Below are 23,912 nucleotides of genomic sequence, written 5' to 3' on the forward strand. Positions count from 1 at the left end.
AGCATCATGTGATATACCCATATAACAAATCTGCACATGTACCCCTGTATCTAAAATAAAAAGTTGAAATTAAACAAACAAACAAATGAAACACACCAAAAACCAAAACAAACATAAAAACAAAACCCAAAACCAACTTGTCTTGACATCACCTTCACTAACACTAAGATGTTCTTGGGCAGTAACTGAAAGAGTCTACGTGGAGAATTTAGTGAGGAACAATATTAACTACACTGAGTATCTTAGCTCTTCAGCATCAGATCTCACACAATAATGCAATTTCTTATTTGGAGACCATAAAGTTATAGGTGAACAGTTTGACCCTCAGCTACAACAGGGAAAAAGTTAGGGAGCACTTGTCTGTTTCTTTGTTCAAAGGGTGTCAGTCTGAAGCAGGAGCCTGATCTAGTTCTCTTTCTTACTGGGTGCCTGTTATATGCTAGAACTATGCTAGGAGGTTAGAAGGATGGAGAGGAGCTCAGGCAGTATCTCTGACTAGAGGAACTCACAGCCTAGTGGGAGAAAAATGCATGTATGCCAATAATTGAAACAGAATATGTGCTACAACTAAGGTGTTAACAAAGGAAAAACCACCAACTCTGCCTACACGTACAAAGAAATAAAGAGAGACTGTAAAGATGTTGCAAAGTCTTGAAGGAAAATAGGAGTTTGTTAAGTAGACAAAAGGAAGAAGAATATTCAAGGCAGAGAGAAGTATGAGTGAAGACCTGAAGGAGGTAAGGGAAAGGGCTGTGCTGTTTTTCTAGAGAAATAGTGTTCCAGGCAGAGAAAACAGCAAGACAAAGGCCTTGAGAGGAAAATATGCTTGGTGTGTTCAGAAGCAACATGGGGGTTGTGGCTGGAGTGGAGTAAGCAGAGGGGAGACTAGCAGGAGATGAGATCACAAAGATAGATGGGGGGTGGGGCACGTGGTTTAGATCATATGGGGTCTCATAGCCATTTTAAGGGCTCTGGCTTTTACTCTGAATAAGATCAAACATAGGCCAGGTGCACTGGCTCACGCCTGTAATCCCAGCACTTTGGGAGGCTGAGGCGGGTGGATCACTTGAGGTCAGGAGTTCGAGATCAGCCTGACCAACACAGTAATGAGGATCCCACCACTGCACTCTAGCCTGGGCGACAAAGCTAGACTTAAGTGTTCATAGGTTCACTGGCTACTATGTTGAGAACAGACTAAAGGGGTGCAAGCTGGAAAAATAGGAGGTAGTACTCAGAGACTGAAAGGAATGAAGTGAGATTACACAGGAGTTGCAGTGATTGGGTATGGCATGGTTTGATGGTGTAGGGTATGGCCATAAGACTAAGTTGTTAAGAAAGGCACAGGATAAAATTGTTGGGCAAGGTCAAGGAGCTAAGTTGCTAACAGTTAAAATAGCAACGTTTGCAAGTGATTTACTCATATTCTGAAATGCTTTCTTAACAGAAAAAGAGGAGTTGTGGTTAGTGAACTGGAAATTATACCTAAGAAAGTTTTGCATATCTGAGCATTATTTTACAATGATTGCAGTGTAAAAGGCTTGAGAATTGCTTGTCTCAGGTGGACTTACTTGGCTGCTGCTTGCAGACCACAGGCTCTGATAATCTGGACTGAGATGGAAACAGTTCGGGCAGCAAGAACTCCCTCTGCTGTTCTTGGACTACGCCTGTACCTTAGGCCCACATCCAGTAAACCTGAAGAATGAGGACACAAGGAAAGAAGGTTGGTCAGAAGAATCTCTGTTCCACCAAACCACAAAGTTTTGGTCAGGAAGGATGGAAGAGGATTAACACTACAACGAACAATAAGGGCAATGAGAGAATCTGTCCTAGTCATAATCACATTGTTATTCTTTAAGGTTAATAAAGGTTTAACAGGTTACTAATTTACTTTACATTCAAGAAATTATGGTTCAGAGAATTAATTCCTTGCCAAGATTACACAACTACTGAAGGCAGAACTTAACTCCAGATTTTTTTTTTTACCCCCAATTATGTTTATAGAATTGAGATGGGCTCTAGCCATTTTCTTTTTAAACTTTCAAACGGTTTCCACACCTCACATACTTCTATCACCCTCCTACCATCACCACCTGAAATATCCTTCTCATGCTACCTTTTTATAAAACCTCTATCATCCTACTGTCACATTTCAGGGAGAGCTTTATGGAATAACAGAATAAGCTGATCAGGGAGGGTCAGGAGAAACAACTCAATCTTAATTATGGTGACATAAAACCTATTGTTTTGGCAGATACTCTTTAGCAAGCATGTACAGCAACTTGATATAGGAGGCTAAACTTCGTTATCTGATGATAAATTTAGAGGGTACACCATCCTGCTGGAAGCATTAGGATGTAATATCATTCGAATCTCCAAATTCGAATTAATCCTCTCCTAACTTTAAACCCTAGCCTTCTCTTCCCTTACAGTGAATTCCTGGTTCACGCTATCTTCTACCAATCCCCCATCTGCTCATGTTGGCTTGGAATAACAATTCTCTGAGTGTACCATATAACGCTTAGAATTTATGGCATGAGGGCTTATAAAATGCTTGCTGAAGTTAAAGGTGAAATGAGACAAGCAACATTTACATAGACTCCATGGAGCTATGAGTTTTCTAGAATTGTATACAAAATTGGCAGTGTATATTCTATACTCATTTTTTTCCAAGACAAGGTGTCTTACAGTTTTCATCAGATCCTCAAAAGGGCAAATCCCTCAAAATGTGGAGAATCACTAATTTAGAGAGAAAAGGGATGTTTATGTATAGTGTATATTTTATATATATATATATATGTGTGTGTGTATATATATATATATATTTTTTTTTTGAGACGAGTTTCGCTTTTGTTGCCCAGGCTGGAGTACAATGGCTTGATCTTGGCTCACTGCAACCTCTGCCTCCTGGGTTCAAGCAATTCTTCTGCCTCAGCCTCCCAATTAGCTGGGATTACAAGCATGGGCCACCATGCCTGGCTAATTTTTTTGTATTTTTGGTAGAGACGGGGTTTCTCCATGTTGGTCAGGCTGGTCTTGAACTCCTGACCTCAGGTGATCCGCCTGCCTTGGCTTCCCAAAGTGCTGGGATTAGAGGTGTGAACCACCGCACCCGGCTATTTTATATATTTTTATGTATACTGATTTTGAAAGAAAAAGACAAACTTGTTTTCAATTACCTGATGACTGGTTCCTCAATTCTTTCCTGTTCTCAATCCTGGGGGTTAAAAGGAGATTAAAGGTCTGTATTCCCACATCCTCACGATGCTGGGTGGTTACCATAGCACAGATCCTTGATAATGGCAAGGTTCCTTTGGCGACCTTCTGGTCTCTCACATTAGGATAATAGTATCTGTAAACCACAAAAGCACAAGTTGTCAGAAGAATTAGGTGATAAATGATTCAGTCTGCCCCACAGATCAGCCTTCACTACCTGGTTATCTTTGGTGCCTGATTGTTCTGTGTTGGTAGTACGCAGCTATGGTGTCTGGCTAAATTTACCACTCATTACATGGAGGAGGAACTCCATAAATTATACCCTGAGTTCAGGACAAAGCCCAGCTTCCCTCAAGTTTTCTGTGCGGTAACTGTACATGCCTTGAACCTGTCGGGGGTGGCCACTCCTGAAAGCTTCCATCTTGCAGCAGCAAAAGTGGTTCAAAGTGGAGTAGGCCCAATATCTTTCATGGCTTACTCTCATCTTCATGCTGAAGCCCCTCTAATTTACCAGGGTAATGAGGATCTGTCAGTACCTACTCTATTTCCTTCTTATGTCAAAACAATCCATTCTTAGATCGCAAAGTTGTAACTCAAACCTAGGTGGTTTTAAAAATCTTTTTTGTACTCGACTGACAATTAATTGTATTTAGGAAAGTGTTCTCGCATGTGGATGGTACTCATCCCTAGTTCTGTTCCTGATGCTGTTTCCTTTCCTCTTATATTTATACTCTCTTAAGCACTTTAGTTGGTTTGTCGGTGGTGCAGATGTAAAGGGGTGGGTTGAACATCCGTATTTATGCCAGTATTTTCCTGGAAATCTTCCAATGTCTGTAACATTGAGTGGATTTATATTTTATAAAATAAATCAAATATAATAATGTATATATTTGTTATATATAAATTATATTATTAAGTTATATTTATAAAATAAATATAAATGTTCCTCTGGTGGTGGGAAGAACAGGTTACAAGAAATGAGTTTATAAGTAGGAGGCCAGTTAGGAGGCTACCACAGTCATTTAGGCAAGATATGAAAAGGGCCTGAACTAAATAAGGCAGTAAGGGATGCACAAAAAAGGTGATTGATATGTTTAATACATAATAGGAGGTAAAATAAATAAAACTTTCACTTTCAATGTAAGTAGTGATTAGAAATATGAGATACAATGGGTCATAAGATCCTAATAACAGACTTCAGTAAAAACTGGACAAGAGTCACTGTCAAATCCAAATAACATAAAACAGGGCTGAAGAGGCTGCTTAGCTTCCTTACAATAATTCAACCTAGGCTGGTTAGGAGTAGGATGCTTTATGATTGTGCACTTCCTTCCTAGGCATAGGACTGGGGTCTCCACACTGTACCTGCACCAGATTTCAAACTGGACTCCACCTCCAGGCATGAGGCCCTGTGCAGAGAAGGCACTTAGTAGGAGCCTTTGCACTGGAACCTCAGCTGGCAACAGGAGAGAGTGATGGTGTTCACTATTAAAGATGGGATCCGGAACACAGAGTGTGGTTGCAGTTCTGAAGGGCTTCAGAGTAATTCCTTTGGAAAAGAAAAGCATTTCAGAATAATCCAACATATGACTTAGTGTTTTCTTCTTCTTTCATGTTCTTCCAGTGAATACTACTTAGTAATTCCCTAGTAGCTATGGTTCCCTAAGGTCCCATGATAATACAGAAGAAAAAGATACCTTGCTGGTGGACAATTCATATATTGCCATACAAGTGCCAACACTTGTTAGGTTTTTTTTTTTTTTTTTTTTTAATTATAGCCACCTTAGCTAGTATGAAATGGTATCTTGGTAGTTTTGATTTGCATTTCCCAAATAAGTAATGATGCTCAGTATTTTTCCATGTGCTTATTAGCCATTTGTATATCTTTGGAGAAATGTCTATTCAGATCCTTTGCCCACTTTTTAATTGGTTTTTAAGAAATGATTGATTTGTAAGAGTTCTTTATATATTCTGTATATACAAATCTCTTATTTGAACCTCAAAATCAACACTGGCAGCACTCTGGCAATCATTCTGGAACATACACCGAATGGCAAAAAGTTCGAGTCACCTGGTCTGTTTGTTCCCAGGTGAGAACAAGGTGAGCGAGTTTGACTTCTTGTTTCAGCTCTCCGAGACTACCAGAAGATGGAGACAGTAGGAGGCAGTGAGAAGCTTCCAATCTGGGTACAGTAGGATGGGGTTTGAATCCCAACCTTGGCACTTGTTAGTGGGGCAGCCCCAAGCAAGTCACTTAATGCTTGTGAATCTCATTTTTTCTTTCATAAAATAAAGAAAACAGAGTCTACCAGGGTAAGTTGTTTTAGGAGTTAAGATAATGATCTATGTGAGATATGTATATGTACATATTTCCCTTAGGAGCAGTGGTTCAGTATTCCTTAATTCAGCGTTCATGGTGGCTTTACAGAACATAACTACTGCGAGGAATAAGAATCAACTTATACTATGTGTATAGATAAGAGTGGGCATGTAAAGGATATAAAATAGGGCAAATGCAAATAATTGGTAGATCTAGGTAAAGAGTATATCAAAGTTCTTTGTACTATTTTTACAGGTTTTTGTAAATTTGAAATTGTATCAAAATAAAAAGCTACAAAAATAGTTAAAAAATAAAAAAAACTTGGCCTATCTCCTGTTTTACTGCCCAGTAAGACTAGAAATATTCAACAACACAAAATTCACTCAGAAAAAAACTCTTAAGTATAATCTAATAAAAGAACCATATAAGAATAAGAAAGCCTAATATCTAAACCTACCATTTTCAAGGAACTCAGGTCCTTTCAGCACACTGGATTGAGAGTGTTGAACTGGAAAGTAGTACTGGACATAACAATCTGCTTCTCCCCAGACTGTTGCCTGAAGAGGGGCTAGCCCTTTAACCATCTCTATATGGATCTCAAAGCAGTGCTCCATCAGTCCATTTCCTCGGTCCTCTGCCTATTAAATGAAACAGAAACACTGGTGAGCTTTAAAGAGTAACTTGCTTAGAATATTTCTGCTTCTCTATGAAGTCTGAGTATAGATAAAGAGATAAGTATAATTAGTTGATACTAAAATAGACACTTAATTTTCATTGTAACTCTCACAACTACTCACTGTAAGTAGGCTAAACAGGATGTACTCTTGACTATGAGACTGGGTTAATATTAGGAAATCCATAAATGTAATTCAGTGCATTAATGGAACAACAAAAATGATTAACACAAATGCTGAAAAGGCATTTGATAAAATTCAACGTTTGTTCCTGATAAAAGCTCTTAATATACTAAGAATAGAAGGCTGTTCCCTTCATAGGAAAAATAATAAATCGTAAATTTAGAATAAATTCTACATTTAGAATAGCAAAAGAATGAGAAGTGAAGTGGAAGAAGGGTAACACCAGACCAAACTAATATCATAATTTAAGAAAAAAAAGGAAAACTAATAGCCTACAGCAGACGGTGGCATCCACGATTCCAGCAGGACTCCTCAGTCTGGCCATTCAGAATAGCAAACAGGTACTAATTACTATTTCAAATCAGTTGGGGATAACACCAGGACTGTCCAATAATGGTAAGGACTACTTTGGGAGGTAGTGAAGACACTGTTACTAAAGGTAATAACAACAAATAATCGTGTATTTATTGAGGATTTACTATGAACCAGGCACTATACCAAACAGCTCACCTTCATTAAGTGATTTAACATGCAGAGCTAGTAACAGTGGAACCAGGTTTAGACTCAACGTAGTCTGACTCCAGAGCCAGTGTTCTTTATCCCTATTCTATACAGCAGATCTTAGAGAACGAATTATTCAGGAAAATTCAAAGGGGGAATTCAGCATTCAGAAAAGAGTTGAGACTATATGATATACATATGTTTAACATTTTAACTACTAATCCAAAAAATCTAGAACAGAGACTGTATTAGGTCTCTGCTTTGAAATCTGAAAGCATATTTTAGCAATACCTGCTCAAAAATTTTCCTTAGAAAAACAGGAAACTTGCAATTTGATTCCCTCGGGCAAAAAAATTTGAAAAAAAAATCTCTCAGAGTCACAACAGCTACTTAATTTGGCCTTATAGTATCACAGCAATTTGATATTCAGTTCTGCAAATAGTGAATTGGATGAGAGGCATGAGTAGAGGAGGAAAAACAATTGTTTTTATAGATATCTAATCCCACAGGTAAATCTTTCAAGGATTTCCTCTGTGCATGTAGTGAGAAACATTTTCTAACCTTTACTATGGAATTTAACAAAATCTGAGTCTACACTGCAAGATGACAGCCATACAACGCCTAAACAGACTTGGGGATATTAATGTGGCTTTTCTTTATTTGTGCTTTTATGTAATTTTCAACTTGAAAAATACGATTATCTATTGACAAACAATAATATCTAAGAAATAACTGGCCGGGTGTGGTGGTTCATGCCTGTAATCCCAGCACTCTAGGAGGTCGAGGTGGGTGGATCACTTGAGGTTAGGAGTTCGAGACCAGCCTGGCCTGGGCAATATGGTGAAATCCCATCTCTACTAAAAATATGTAAGTTACCAGGCCCAGTGGTGGGTGCCTATAATCCCAGCTACCCGGGAGGCCAAGGCAGGAGAATCCCTTGAACCCAGTTGGTGGAGGTTGTAGTGAGCTGAGATGGCACCACTGCACTCCAGCCTGGGCAACAGAGCGAGACCTCACCTCGAAAAAAAAAAAAAAAATCTAACAAATAACTAAGAAAAATGTGGAGTTCATAATATACAAATAAACCATAACTTGCTAAAAGTTATTTTCCTAACAGTTCTTTCCCTGCTAGAGACATTTAAATTTGTCATTTGGGTTCAGACTTAAGAATATAACATACTTAAATGGTATGGATACTGAGATTTGGCTGTACTAGTAAAGACAACAAATAGAAGATACAGTAGTACATGATACAGCGGAATAAAGACTGAACTTGAAGTTAGAAGACCTGTGTCTGAATCCCAATTCTCTCATTCTTAGTTATGTGACCCCGGACAAGTAACCTAACCTCTTTGATTCTGTCTCATTATCTATAAAACAGAATAACAATAACCCACCTCAGGTAGTTGTTAGGGAAATAAACATGAGAATGTATGTCAATGTGCTTTCTCAACTGGACAGCACCATACAAAAACAAATTACTTTTAAATTACTAGTAGATAAGCAAGCACTTCACAATGACTTTCCAGCATGGGCTCAGCCAATAAGCAGAGTAAGATTTTGCTGGCTTACATTTGGGATCACTCTCCACTCCCAATTTTTTTTAAAGGCAATTAAGCCAGTAAATTAGATAATTAAGATTTGGTTGTTCGATTGGATTTTCTTTATAAATTCAGGGAGCTAAGAGGGACATAGAGATCCATTTAAATCATAACAGAAAATTACCAATGATTCCTTTGATTTATAGGAAGCACTGGAGTGCACGTTATGTTCTTTTGTTGAGCCTTTCATTACAGAAATAAAGGATTTGGGCAATAAATTCACTAAAATATGCAAGAGAAAATGAAATAATGACTTTTTGTAAACCATAGCGTTTACTACCATAGCAACAGATGCTGCAGTTGGCTGGTCCAGGAAATGGGCTGGCCTAGGGCTGAAGGGAGGGAGTGTTCCTTCTTCATTCTTTAATCTTTGTAGTGCCATTATTTGATTTGAAGAACCCATAGCTAAAAAGACTCGAAGACTCCCATTTTGGTGGCCTGAAAACACATCAATCACAGGCATATAGCTGTCGACAGCAACAACTGGGTACTGGGCATCCAGCAGCAGGCGAGAAATCTTAGCATCTCTAGAGGGGGAGAAATTGTGAATAAGCAAATAACAAGCATCAATCATGTCATAGAGTTGTTTTATTTCTTTCTTGACTCATTTTTTCAGTTTGTTAAAAATAGATTTGCAACTGGAAAAGTAATAGTGGTTTTAAAAAATGTGTGCATCTGTCAGTAACCTACCAAATAAAAATTACCAGGCAGAGAAGTTCAAAATGTAGCAATTTGAAGGCAAGGAATGTGTCTGATATGTCTCTGTAGCATTATGGACCCAAGTCCAGTGTCTGTGATTTGAACAGTATCTCATGCAGCTTTGCTAAACTGCATTATTTTAAAGGGAGGAAGTGTGGTCTACTAGGAAGAATGTGGACTTTGGTGTCTGACAGATAAGATTTGGAAAATATTGCCAATATCTGCCATCTACTAAGTGCTTAGTATGTGATAGGCATTTTATAGTATTTCTAATCCTTTTAACGCTGCAAAGGTTGGTATTATCCACTATTAATGGATGAGAAAAGCCAAATTTAAAGAGGTTAAGTAACTTAGCTAAGGATACACAACTAGTAGGAGGTTAAGTTGGGATTCAAGCTCTGATAAATGATTTATAATGCCATGCTGAATCTTAGCTCTGCCACTTATTTGCTGTGTGACTCAAGCAATTCATTTAACATTTTTGAGTCTGTTTTGTCATTTTAAAAACGTACGCAATGAAAAAACTTCCATCAAAGGGTGGTTGTTAGGACTAAACTGAGATAACATACAAAATACCAACTATGATGCTTGGTACATGGAAGATGCCCAGTAACTGGTAGCTACTATTATTTTACACACTCTGAGCAAAGAATGAGATCTAATGGAATGAGAAGTGAAGTGGAAGAAGGGTAACACCAGACCAAACTAACATCATAATTTAAGAAAAAAAGGAAAACTAACAGCCTACAGCAGACAGTGGCATCCACGATTCCAGCAGGACTACCCAGCCTGGCCATGATTTCCAATGTTACTGTTGTAAGTATTAATACTCAGCTGTTCACAGAAGGCATATCCATGTATTTTCTCTCTAGATCTTCACGATTGTTCCACAAGAGAGATAGGTAATCTACTATCACCCTCATTTTACAGATGAGGAAAAGAAAGTCAGAGAGGTTAAGTGACTTCTGCAAGTTAAAGGACAAATTTCTTCATCTGTAATATAGGGATAATAACAATACTTTATAGGGTTATAGTAAGGTTCAAATGAGCTAATGCCCACAAAGGTGCTCTTTGTAAAATGTAAAACACAACATTTAAAACACAGAACTATGAGAAGGCTGCTAGGAAAGAGGTCAGTGCTAAAATAATTAAAAATCAGAATCTTGAGTCAAAATTAAAAAGGAACAGTTTGGGCTGGGCGCGGTGGCTCATGCCTGTAACACCATAACTTTGGGAGGCTGAGGCGGGCGGATCATGAGGTCAGGAGATCGAGACTGTCCTGGTTAACACGGTGAAACCCCGTCTCTACTAAAAATACAAAAAATTAGCCAGGTGTGGTGGCAGGTGCCTGTAGTCCCAGCTACTTGGGAGACTGAGGCAGAAGAATGGCGTGAACCCAGGAGGTGGAGCTTGCAGTGAGCCGAGATCGCGCCACTGCACTCCAGCCTGGGCAACAGAGTGAGACTCCGTCTCAAAAAAAAAAAAAAAAGAAAAACAACAAAAAAGAAACAGTTTGTATTGAGGAACGAAATAACCTTCAGGTTAATCAATACCCCACCTATGTGTTAAAAGTGAGGTGGAGCAATCAAATCTGAAGGTCTAAAAGATAATATTCACTACATAAAACTTGCAAATAGTTGATGTGAACAATACTGAAGTTCCGTGACGGAATGGTAAACCACCTTTTGAGAGGTGGTAACTTTTGACAATAGAGTTTTTTGGTGAAGTGTGGACTCCAGAGCCATGCTATCTTGGGTCCTAACCCTTCACTTTATAATGTATGTGACAAGTAATTTAACTTCTCTGAATCTCTGTTAACTCATCTGTACAAAAAAGCAAATAGAAGTACCTGCCTCAGAGGGTTTGTCAAGAAGATTAAATGACTTGATGTTGCAAGGTTTTTAGCATAGTGCCTGAAACATGGTAAGCAATATCTCTAAGACTGCTTTAGAATAGGAGAAAGAGCAGCAACTCTGTTGAAACTGGAAAAAGTCCTTCAAGGGATTACTGGGCTATTCATGTTTGCAAATCAAAAGAATTCCTTTTCAGTCCATGCAAAGTTAAAGATGCACAATAAAGAATACTCCAAAAGGTCCTATTTACTTGAATGACATGTAAAACTGGTGGAGGGGAAGTTTCACCAGCCCGAGCAGCTTGTCCTGTCCTGGGCTCCGCACCTTATTCCAAGTTTCAATTACCATCACATTGTTCTTAAGCCTTTCCAGGTATTTGGAAGACAGAGAGACAGGAATCACCTAAGAGAGAGGAACAACCAAAACAAACAAAAAACTCATACCTGAGACAAATATTAATTTATACTTTCATTCAATAAGCATTTACAGAAAGCCTATTGTTAACACACAGTGTTATGAGCTAAAGACATTCAAATAAAACTTACTCTGTATCCTCAAGAGAAGTAGCAGTCTGCTGTTAGAGACTAACACATAAAGGCCAGATACAAAACAGTGAGTTCTCTGATGACAAAGCTCATACAGGTGGAGCTTTGAGGACACAGAGAAGGTTGTTAAATATGTCAAACATGGTGCCTGCCAAACTCGTCCAACCCTTTCTAAGGCAAAGTGATCCACTAGTAAACCCCACTGAAAGAAAGATGTTTTTGAAACAAGTATGCTACTGACTTGACAAGAGTTGAGTATTTTATCAAAGGGCAGCCAATTCACTGGCTGGATAGCATTTAATAAAATGGCCAAGTGCCAAAAGCTCTGCCCAACAGGTGTCACAGTAAAGAGCAAAGCCAACTGCTCCTCTGGATTTTCAACATAAAATTACTCCAGAATTGGCCAGGTGATAGTTGAAAAAGACAGGTCACAAAGAGAATCAGAGATCTAAGCCAAAAGCACCTTTGTCAAATTAGTGGTAGAATCAAGGGCCCACCAATTTGAAGAAACCCAAGCTGTAGGGACAACTGTAACAGTAGAAGGTCAATAAGCCCCAATGTTGAAACCAATAGAAAACATGAGAGGCAAAAAGCGTGAAATTAGAAAAGGGATGATGAGAGGAAGACACCAGAAAACAGAGCAGAGCTACTTTTGTATCCACCTAAGAAACACAAGGTGGATACAAACCTAGTGTTTATATCCTGAACACATTTCTGTTCCTTGAAACCAAAAAAAGTAAAACTAGAACAGCAACCTAACCTCCAAATAAGGAAGTTGCAGGCAACTACTTCTGGGACAAAGTAACCTTAAATCTCAAGGCTGAGCAGGAGTTAACTGATACAAAAAGCTCTGCTTAAGTGGTGTCAAGAAGGCTTAAAGGAAATTCAAGGCAGAAGAAAGAGCACATATGAAGATACAGAAGTAGGAGAAGAGAATATTCAGGAAAGTCTAAGTAGCTGAGCACAGCTGGGCTATCTAGTATAAGGGGAAGAGTGGCAGGAGCTGAAGCTGGAGAAGTACATACAGTCAGTTTTCAAAGGGTCTTGGATGCCAAGGATTTACATTCCATCTTGAAGGATATAGGGAATCACGGAAAGGCTTTAAGCAGGGAAGTAAAATGTTCAGGTTAGTGTTTTAGAAAGGTCATTCTCATTGGTGCATAAAGGAGGCAATGGACATAAAGAGAGCTGGGAAACAGCTATACCAGTCTGAAGGCTATTTGGAAGGAGGGTGAAGGTTTGAATGGAAGCAGTGGCAGTGCAGTGAAGGTAAAGGGATGTCTTCCAGATAATTGAGTTCGTAGTATCTATTAGACTTGGTAAGTAATTACATAAGAAAGAGTCAAGGACAAATAACAGGTTCTACTTAGGTGCCTGAGTAAATTATAATTTGAATTAGGGCAGACAAAAAGAGGAAGAACAGATTTGGAAGAAGTGATAAATTCAGATTTGAACATGTTTGAATTCATTCTTTCATTTACACATCTTTATTGAATACCCAGTATGTGCCAGGCAATGTGTTAGGTGCCAAGTGTAAACTGCTTCTGAGATATCCAGGTGATAATGACCAGCAGGCAGTTAGATACAGAAATCTCAAACTAAAAGGAAATGTCTGGCTTATATAGAAATGTAGACATGGAAGTTATCTTCATAAAAATGAGTGCTGAAGCTGTGTGGATAGATGTGACGACCATGGGGAAAAGTGGGTTGATTTGGAAGAGTGCCAGCAATAGAGTAAGAGTGGAAGCACCAACAGTTAAAGGAAGAAGTACTGGGGTTACCACCCTTTTCCTAGTTTTCCTTCTGGCCCAATGACTGAAAAAGAACAGCTTTGAGTGAGGAAGAAATTAAGACAGTAAAGTTACAAAAACCAAGAAAGAAAACAATTTAAGCACCACATTACACAGAAAAATCAAGTTAAGATGAATACTGAAGTAGGCAGAAGAATAAATGTGAGGAGAAATATATAAAATAAAATAATAAAGAAGGAGAGATTGGAGAAAGATGGGGAGGTTTAACTAATGAAAGTCTTAGAGGAAGCAGAAAGGAATAGAATCCCAAAACTCAGGCAAAAGAAACAGTGAGAAACCATGTGAACTCAGACAGAATAGAAATAAAGACAAACAGTTTTAAAATGTTGACAATGCCTTTCCCTCTTCCCATCCAATAGTGGGACTGAATCTGTACACCAGATAATTACAAAGGTTCCTTCTAGTCTGAACATTCTAGATTTAAGACGAAATAATAATTTGGGAGGCATTTGTCTCTCACCCCTATATTCCTCTAATGGATATGGAATGTACAAAGTTACCTGAGAAAAGTTAAAGACCGGCTGTGTTGTGCCCCATGCGATGACAGATCTGGTGACTTCCTCTGTGCTGAAGAGTTTACAATTTAAATAAACATTGCATGGTGATTGTTTCTCAGATTCTCCACTAATAAAATCTTTCCCATCTGGCACCATCAACAGCACATGCAACAGCAAAGCACTCTCTTTTGTTGTCCCATTTGTCTGATTGACTAAATTATGGGAGGCTGGCGTAGCTACGAAGGTTGAAGGATGTGGTGCTACAGGGCTTGGTGACTTTCGGTTGGGGAGCACCAAGTTCTGTGCTTTCTTTGCAGTTTCCTCATGAATTTGATTTAAGTTTTGTGGATTTTTGGTACAGGTCATATCTTGGTTAAGTTCTGGTAGTGCCTTATTTGGACTTGTAGGAGCACAAAGTGGGGTATAATGGGTGTTGCCACTTAACTTAGTATTGATACCAGTGAAATCTTTGTTATCTGTAATAAGCTCCATGGTTACCTGTAAAACACAAAAGGAGAAGAGTCAATAAGAATGTCCTTTAGAATTGGAATTAGAATTTTGAGGCTGGAAACAACATCAGATTATTAGGAAATGAATTAACTCATCCTCAAACACTCTAATAGTAAGAATATTAACAGAATGCATATACATTAACTTGCTAGACTAAGAAAAACTAGACAGATGATTTATCAATAACAAAAGATGAGCCTGGAAGATCAAGTTATGCCAGAATATAAGATAGTTCCCAGAAAAGAATGGAGCCATGTTTAAAGGACCCAGAATCCAGCTGAAGAGGCTCCCACTGGCTAAATCTAGGACAACTTAAGCATCAGAATGAATAACAGTAATGGATTATAAACTATTGAATAAGAATCCATGAGTCCATCCTGATATAAAATAAATATGAGAGAAGAAACAGCTTCTCTATATAGAATGCCAATTAATAAATGCAAAAGAGACGGTAGAGTTAGAAATCACCATTTGACAATCATCACAGTAATAAGTGATTCAGGTTAACCCCAGTGGAGGAACATTCTTTAAAATAACTGGCATTACTTAAAAATATCAGCATATTGAAAAATAAAGAAAGGCTGCAGAACTGTTCCTGACTAAAGGAGATTAGAAAGATCTGACAAAATGCAATAGATAATCCTGGACTAGAAAAAAATATTTGCTATAAAGGCACTGGTATAATTGGTGAAATCTCAGTATAGCCTGCAGATATAGTATCAATGCTATGCTGACTTTTATAACTCTAGAGTATTATGCATGATGATGTCCTTGTTCTAAGGAAATACATAAAATATAAACTAAAGAATTTAGGGGGAAAGAGGCATGATGTACAACTTACTCTCAAATAGTTCACAAAAAAATGTGTATGTACATGTATGGGGGGAGGAGATAAAGGGACAGAGAGAGAGAGGCAGAGAAGAGGCAGACAGACAATTATAAAGAAAATGTGAGAAATAGTAAGAATTGGGGAGTCTCAGTAAAGGGTATAAAAAAAGTCTAAATAATTAAAAAGTAAAAAAGAAAAGGGATGCAGGATAAATGATGAATTTGAAGAACAGAAGTGGTCACTAACTGTTAGGAGACTCAATTACTTAGGGGTAAAAGGTTCTTGCTGTTTCTTCCATCTGAAATCCTAAGTGTTACATAGCAAGGTTCTTTTACTCTGTTGAATATAGACAGCAATCTATCCAGAATAGTATTTCTCTCAAAAGAGCCAGAACAGAAAAAATTTCTAGTTGATCAATCCTATTTATAACCCCTTTCTGATTTTAAACTTTGTAGTCCAGAATGAACCAGGCAGACAAAAACTATAACTTGGATAGCAAGAGTAGGTGATGTTAATTTTTTGCAATAATAATTGTGTAAGTCTTTAAAGCAAAGTGGTATTTACTAAGACCAAGAAGAGAGACAAGGCTTTCAAGAAGAAAAGGCAGTATGATAATCAATAACAAAAACACAGAGGCATGAACCAGCATGATACCTTACTGACTCTTTACGTAGAGTGACATAGTTATTGGTAGAGAAGCTGTAAGAGAGAAGGTTGAAATGGTAGGCCAGGGTCATATATTAAGCCTTGTACTTTATCCTTTGGGTGATTGGGAGCCATCAGGATGTTTTAGGCATGGCTGTGATGATTTTTTTTTTTCTTTTGAGACAGAGTCTTGCTCTGTCGCCCAGGCTGGAGTGCAATGGTGCAACCTTGGCTCATTGCAACCTCTGCCTCCCGGGTTCAAACGATTTTTGTGTCTCAGCCTCCCGAGTAGCTGGGATTACAGGCGTGTGCCATCACTCCTGGCTAATTTTTGTATTTTTAGTAGACATGTGGTTTAGCCATGTTGCCCAGGCTGGTCTAGAACTCCTGAGCTCCGGCAATCTGCCCGCCTTGGCTTCCCAAAGTGCTGGGATTACAGGCTTGAGCCACTGCACCCGGCTGATTTTTAAAACTCACCAGGACAAAGCTATACTGAAGCCACATGCTCAGATTCTGTCATCTAAGAAATCCTAACTCACCTGAATACAAGGAAATAACCCTCTCTCCAATGAATTATATACCAGAATTCATTCTACCAGGCACACTTAGTTACTGCTCTCCTTCTTTATTTCAATTACTCTAGTCTAAGCCACCATCAATCATCTCTTTTCTGGACTAATGCCACAGCCCATTTCTCTCTTTCCTCTTGCCATCTATTCTCCACACAGTAATCTTGTAAAATGGAAATCAGATGATGTCAGTCCCATGCTTCAACATTCTTTCCTTGGATCTTAGGCTAAAATCTAAACTCTTTACCTTTACCTACAAAGCTCTGATGATATGGCTTCTACCTGACCGTTCAACCCTACTTTCTACCACTCTCTCTCTTGCTCACTATCCTCTGGCAACTTTCTATCCCTTGATGACTCCAAGCCCACTCCTGCTTTAGGGCTGTTGCACCTGTTATTCTCTCTGGAATGGTCTCTGTGTTTTTTACTTACTCCTCTTATTCTTCAAATCTCACCTTCTATTTCACCTCCATAGAAAGATCCTCCCTGATCACCATCTCCTGCTTTCTCACAGGTACTCACTATCACATCATACCATTTATTTCCTTCATAGTACTTCCACTGCTCTATTTCAAGAGATGCTACACAAGATCAAAGACCTTGCTTTTCTTGTTCACTGCTATATCCTCAGTGCCAGTCAATAATGCATACTCGGCAAATACTTCTGACTTCCTGAATGTATATCTACATACCTTGAGGGGGCCAAATGGAGACTGACCATTTTCTTGTTGCACTGGAAGCTGATCACTGAAAGAAAGCAGCTCTGATTGAATGACAGCTCGCAAAGAAAGTGACGCAGATCCAATGACTTCTGGCTGAGAAAGAAGGAAAGAGAACATTTAGATTAATTAAAGAGAAGCCACAGGTGATCTTAATTAAAGTGACAACATATGATGGCTTATAAAGGAAACCATTCAGGAAGAAAAAAGCTTAATTATCTAAGACAACTCTGAGATCCCACTTTGTCATATTTTGGTCTCTCTTCTGGCTTTTGCTACTTCTCTCTATAAGATTACAGAGGGTTTTATAAGCCACAAAGTGGAGGGAAGATTATCTTTTTCTATCACTAAGAGTTAATTCTTACTCAAAATGTTCAACTTCACTATTAAAAATAAAAAATAAAATTTAGATGTCACAAATTTTTGCTATTAAAACTAGGGAAATTGTAAAATTTAATATATCTAATGCTATCAAGGCTATGGAGAAACAAGAGGCTGTCATATGCGTAAAGCTGGAAATATAAACTGGCAATATGCTTTTGGATGGCAAATTTGGTAACAGATATTAAAAGCTTTAAATATTTATGCTCTTTGGCCCAGTAATTCCATTTCTGGGAATTTGTACTAAAGAAATAATAAACAGGCTGGGCGCGGTGGCCCATGCCTGTAATCCCAGCACTTTGGGAGGCTGAGGCGGGCAGATCACCTCAGGTCAGGAGTTCAAGACCAGCCTGGCCAACATGGTGAAACCCCCGTCTCTACTAAAAATACAAAAAAATTAGCTGGGCATGGTGGCAGGTGCCTGTAATCCCAGCTACTCAGGAGGCTGAGGCAGGAGAATCGCTCGAACCCAGGAGGCTGAGGTTGCAGTAAGCTGAGACCATGCCATTGCACTCCAGCCTGGGCAACAAGAATGAAACTGTGTCTCACACACACACACACACACACACACACACACACACACACAGAAATAAGAAACAATGCATAAAAAGCTTATACACAAATATGTATATGTTAAAAGTAGTTAACAATGAGATATACCTAGTTGTCCAATAATCAGGAATTATTAAGCTAATTATACAGCACATCCATATGATGGCATAACATGTAGCCATTAAAATGACATTTACTAAAAGTTTCTAATAATATTAACTGTTATTTGTTATAATGTTTGATAAAAGGGTATTAACTCATATATATCATAAACCTTCAAATACTTACAAAATTATGTGAAAAACATTAAATAGATATTTTTGAAGAAAAATGAATAAAAACCCTCAAGATGCTAAATGATAAAAAGGAAGAATAAAACCTACATACAAAATTATACAACATACTGTATTCATTGGAAAAAGACAATGCAGATAGTCATAAATGTTAACAATAGTTATTTCTTGGTGACAGAATTACAGGCAATTTTTGCCTTTTAAAAATTATTTTTCAAGTTTTCTACAAAAATACGTAAAACTCTTTTATAATTAGAAAAAAAATGCCGGCCGGGCATGGTGGCTCATGCCTGTAATCCCAGCACTTTGGGAGGCCGAGGTGGGCAGATCACAAGGTCAAGAGATCGAGACCATCCTGGCTAACATGGTGAAACCCCATCTCTACTCAAAATACAAAAAAATTAGCCAGGTGTGGTGGTGGGAGCCTGTAATCCCAGCTACTAGGGAGGCTGAGGCAGGAGAATGGCATGAACCCGGGAGGCAGAGCTTGCAGTGAGCTGAGATCGCGCCACTACACTCCAGCCTGGGCGACAAAGCGAGACTCTGTGTCAAAAAAAAAAAAAAAAAGAAAAGAAAAAAAATGCCATTAATTAGGTATAGGAAAATGATTAAATGTAAATACATTGAAATGTTAATAGAGTTTATCTTGAGGTTACGAAATGATGTGCCTTTCCCACCATTCCTATTTTGCTATAATTTTTCAAAAAGGACCTGTATTGTATATGTCTTCTGAAAAAAACAAAACAAGATGTTCTTCATGCTATCCATACCAAATAAGAGGTCAAAAGATTATAAAGACTACTCTTTTATTAAAGGAAGTAAAAACTGCTTGTTATAGTTTATTGATTTACATTATGCCAGCTGCAAGCAATTTTATAAACTTGGAATTAGTTGATCAAAACTGCTACTCACAACTATATTATTTTGGGCTTGGATACCTTATGTATTCTGCCTGCAAACAGGAAGTAGAATCTCAAATTAAGGCTAATAGCCTGTATCAATATAGCTACCTTTCTTTAGAAGGGAACAGCACAATAAAGAGGTTAAGAACTTGAGATCTAAAGACAGCAGATTTGGGATGGTGTCCTGGCTCTTTCATTAGATTGAGTGATCTTAGACATGTTAACTAAATCTCAGTTTCTTCATCTGTAAAACAAATATAATAATGTACCTAATTCACAGAGTTGTGGTGATTAAAATTGATAGTGTGCTCGTGTAGAGCCTTTAGTATTATATCTGGCCCATGACAAACAGCAGAGATTAGTAGTAGTAATAATAATAATGATGATAATAATAATAATAATAATAACAATGGATTATTAGTACTGCCTGCACCTGAAGATTCCTAGTTTAGGTAAGAATATAATTTTAGGCATCCTCCAAATCCCTAGTGTGAAGGTAAGGCAAAGGCCAAAATCACTCAAAGTACCTTTTTCTGTGGAGTTTTCTTTACATAAATTTTGAAAGTGAGGTTGGAATTCCACCAGTGCTCTATCATTGGGCCACCAAACTGTACTGGAAACACAAATCGCTGCTGGAACTTCACCTCTGTAAGGAGAACCAGACACACAGACATGTCACACCACCCAACTGAAGTCATCATCAATTCATGCCTTGATACCACCTGCCTCCCTTTCAAATTTAATTAAAATCTCCTGCAGAAATCGAGTCAGTGTGCTTTCACAGAAAGTGCTAGGGTTGTAGGATTGAATGAGCAGGGACAAAGAGAAAACTCTGGAGATAGTACACAGAAGACAGGCAGTGCTATGTTGCTCTGCTTTGCCATGAGAAATGAATGTCAATCATATGAGTACTGGATGTGTAAGGAGACATATCTATATACTTCACTGGGTTTTAGGTAATAGCACTGTTTTTAAAAGACTAGTTTGTAGGTAGTATACTAAAAGAAGGGGGCTGGTTGGAGGTGGAACAATGAGGGATAAATAGAAGAATGGAATAAAAAACTATAATACAAAAATAAGCCTACCTTCTGGACACTCTTACTGTCACAAACAAGTTATCAGGTACTGATGTTAGCTGGTAGTGTCAGGCAAAGTAGTCTGTCTCTTGGGTGGAAAGGAAGGGGTTTCTGCTATAACTATAAGTGTAAGTGGATAAAGTGATGGTGGTATTTGAGTTTGTGCTCATGGCTATGGAGTTTTAACTGGTAAATAAAAAGAATTTGAGGCCGGGTGCGGTGGCTCACGCCTGTAATTCCAGCACTTTGGGAGGCCGAGATGGGCAGATCACGAGGTCAGGAGATCAAGACCAACCTGGCTAACATGGTGAAACCCCGTCTCTACTAAAAATACAAAAAAAAAAAAAAAAAAAATTAGCTGGGCGCAGTGGCAGATGCCTGTAGTCCCAGCTACTTGGGAGGCTAAGGCAGGAGAGTGGCGTGAACCCGGGAAGCAGAGCTTGCAGTGAGCCTAGAGCACACCACTGCACTCCAGCCTAGGCAACAGAGTGAGACTCTGTCTCAAAAATAAATAAATAAATAAATAAATAAATAAATAAATAAATAAATAAATAAAATAAAATAAAAAGAATTTGAGACCAGAATCAAAGGATATAAGTTTAAGCTCCAGTTCTAATACTTACTATTACTTACCACCGCAGAAACAATTTATCACCTATAAAATGATCTTCCTGTCCATTCACTGCTAAGGCTGTTAAAATGGATCATGAATCTGAAGAATCTTCACAAGAGGCCCAGTTATGTATGAAGAGAATCTGCTATTTCTAGCATTCATTCAAATGACCCATTTTAACCTACTGATCTCTCTATTCATCTCTGGCCATATTAACTGGCGACTCTATACTTTTCTTGGCACTGTTGGACAGGATCTGGACCTTGCTATGTGGATCAATGCACGGGAACTATGAACAAAAGGTCTGGGGCCAGGAAGCCCACATCCACTAGATCAGTTTATCTGGTTACCCTACCTGGGAAAGGGAAGTAAGATAACACCTGCACCTCATTGGTGTGCTGGGAGGATGAACTGAGGTAATAAAGGAAAAAGCACTTTGAACACTGTAAAATTCTTTATGTACAAACAATCCTATTTCAATTTCTCCTTACTACTTGGGTATGTTCTTGCACTGTTACTATATTTCTTATATAATTCTGTTTCTTAAGCTCATTATTTTTTACCACTGAAAAGTGAGTTAAGGCAGTAAGTGAAGAAGAAATTCAGGTAAATAACTTGCTAACAGTGTCCCAGAGAAGATTTTTTTCAAGAGTTGAAAGGGATCCAGATTAATACCTAGTCTAATCCATATTATTGTTAAGAGAGGCCCACAGGTAAGAAAGTGATTTTGCCTAAGGCATATGATTAGTGTGTGGTATAATCAGAACTAGAACCCAGTCTTGCAATTCTTTGCTCAATGCTTATTCCACATTTCCTATATAATCCTTCTCAGAAAAATGTAGAGAAGATCAATCACTGTGGCCAACAACAACAATAATGTTTAAGAAGCAATACAGATTAAGGCACATTTTGGAATCGAAATGGTGCTAGGTTGAAATTCTAGTTCTACCATAAACCAGCTGTGTGATCTCATACAAGCTACTTAATTAATTTATGTCTCAGTTTCCTCTTTCCTCATCTGTGAGTTTCCTCTTTCCTCTTTACGTCCTGATATGCAAAAATTCCTAAGATATAATGTTAAAGGCAAGGTGCAGAACCATGTACAGGTTGGGCAGCCCTAACCCCAAAACTCAAAATCCAAAATGCTCCAAAATCCAAAACTTTCTGAATGCCAATATGATGCCAGAGTGGAAAATACCATACCCTACCTCATGTGATGGGTCTCAGTCAAAATGCAGTGAAAACTTTATTTCAAGCACAAAATTATTAAAAATATTGTATAAAATTACCTTCAGGCTATGCATATAAGGTCTATATGAAACATAAATGAATTTCATGTTTAGATTTGGGTCCTATCCCCAAGATATCTTATTAATGTATATGCAAATATTCCAAAATCTGAAAAAATTTGAAATCCTAAATACTTCTGGTTCTAAGCATTTTGAAGAAAGGACACTCAACTTGTGTATGGTGCACTAACACTTGCAGAAACATGGGGGATGGGAGGCAGGGGAAGGGATAAACCAAGCTTGTCCAACCCACAAGTGGCCCAGGATGGCTTTGAATGCAGCCCAACACAAATTTGTAAACTTTCTTAAAACACTGTAAGATTTTTTTGCGATTTTTTTTTTAAGCTCATCAGCTATCATTACTGTTAGTGTATTTTATGTGTGGCCCAAGACAATTCTTCTTCCAACGTGGCCCATGGAAGCCAAAAGATTGGACACTCCTGGAGTAAACATATTTGCTGATATATATATATATATATATATACACACACACACACACACACACACACACACACACACATATATATACACACACACATTATCTATCTATAATGGCTTAAGGAAGGATATAAAAGCAACAATCTTGATTGTCTGCAAGGATGCAACCGTTCAATTTTGAACCATATGAATGGATTATCTATTTCAAAAAGGAAACAAAACAAAGCAAATAAAAATTTAAAAATCCCATGTTACTATGCTGTAAAGGAAAAGTTATTTGACTATGTAGTAGGAGTGTTAGGACCACATCTTTTATTTCTCAAACTACTTCCCAGAGAATAAACTTAACACTGATGAACTAACTATTCATAGATCAAACTGGAGAACCAAGGCAAAGCTATCCTCAGAATATATTAGAAAAGTGGCTGTAATTTTGGGTGGCAGGAACATAAATGTCTATTATATTATCCTTTTTCTGTATCTGAAATATTTAAAACAAATTAGAAAAAAAGACAACACCAAAAGCCTAAGCAACAAAAGAAAAAAAACAGATAAACTAGAGTACATAAAAATTAAAAACTTTTGTGCTGTAAACAATACCATCTAGAGAGTAAAAGGACAACCCACAGAATGGGAGAAAATATTTGCAAATCATAGATCTCATAAGGGGCTTGTATCTAGGATATACAAAGAACTCTTATAACTCAATAACAAAAAGCCTGATTTGAAAATGAACAAAGGATCTGAATAGACATTTCTCCAAAGAAGATCTATAAATGGCCAATAAGCACATGAAAAGATGCTTGACATGATTGGCCATCAGGAAAATGCAAATCAAAATCAATGTGATGTCACTTCACATCCACCAGGATGACCAGAATAAAAAAGAATGGAAAGTAACAAGTGTTGACGAGGATGTAGACAAATTAGAACCTTCATATACTGCTAGTGGGAAAATGGTGCAGCCACTGTTGAAAACAGTCTGGCAGTTCTTGAAAAAGTTAAAACATAAAGTTACCATATGACCCAGCAATTCTACCATTAGATATATACCCAAGGGAAATGAAAGCACACAGTCCATACAAAACCACGTACACAAATGTTCACATAGCAGCATTATGCAAAATTGCCAGGAAGTGGAAATAACACGAATGTCCAGCAACTGAGGAAAGGATAAATGAAATGTGGTATATCTATGC

General features: G+C 38.0%; 1 protein-coding gene across 13 annotated transcripts in view; it reads right to left on the reverse strand.

Moving 5' to 3' along the window:
- C2CD3 (C2 domain containing 3 centriole elongation regulator) overlaps positions 1-23,912 on the reverse strand; it is a 162,507-nt gene that overhangs the window by 81,427 nt on the left and 57,168 nt on the right. For all 13 annotated transcript variants that reach the window (XR_002938508.3, XR_010147281.1, XM_063783205.1 and 10 more), the window contains 9 exons: positions 19,825-19,943; positions 17,143-17,265; positions 13,901-14,395; positions 11,295-11,446; positions 8,773-9,019; positions 5,991-6,171; positions 4,579-4,762; positions 3,177-3,349; positions 1,569-1,692 (listed from right to left, as the gene is read on the reverse strand). Coding sequence is in view for 11 of the 13 variants with exons in the window: in XM_063783205.1 (XP_063639275.1) it covers positions 1,569-1,692; positions 3,177-3,349; positions 4,579-4,762; positions 5,991-6,171; positions 8,773-9,019; positions 11,295-11,446; positions 13,901-14,395; positions 17,143-17,265; positions 19,825-19,943 (1,798 nt within the window). In the remaining 2 variants the exon portion in view is untranslated. The remainder of the gene's footprint in view (positions 1-1,568; positions 1,693-3,176; positions 3,350-4,578; positions 4,763-5,990; positions 6,172-8,772; positions 9,020-11,294; positions 11,447-13,900; positions 14,396-17,142; positions 17,266-19,824; positions 19,944-23,912) is intronic.

Source organism: Pan troglodytes, chromosome 9, assembly GCF_028858775.2.
Source record: "Pan troglodytes isolate AG18354 chromosome 9, NHGRI_mPanTro3-v2.0_pri, whole genome shotgun sequence".
NCBI lineage: Eukaryota > Metazoa > Chordata > Mammalia > Primates > Hominidae > Pan > Pan troglodytes.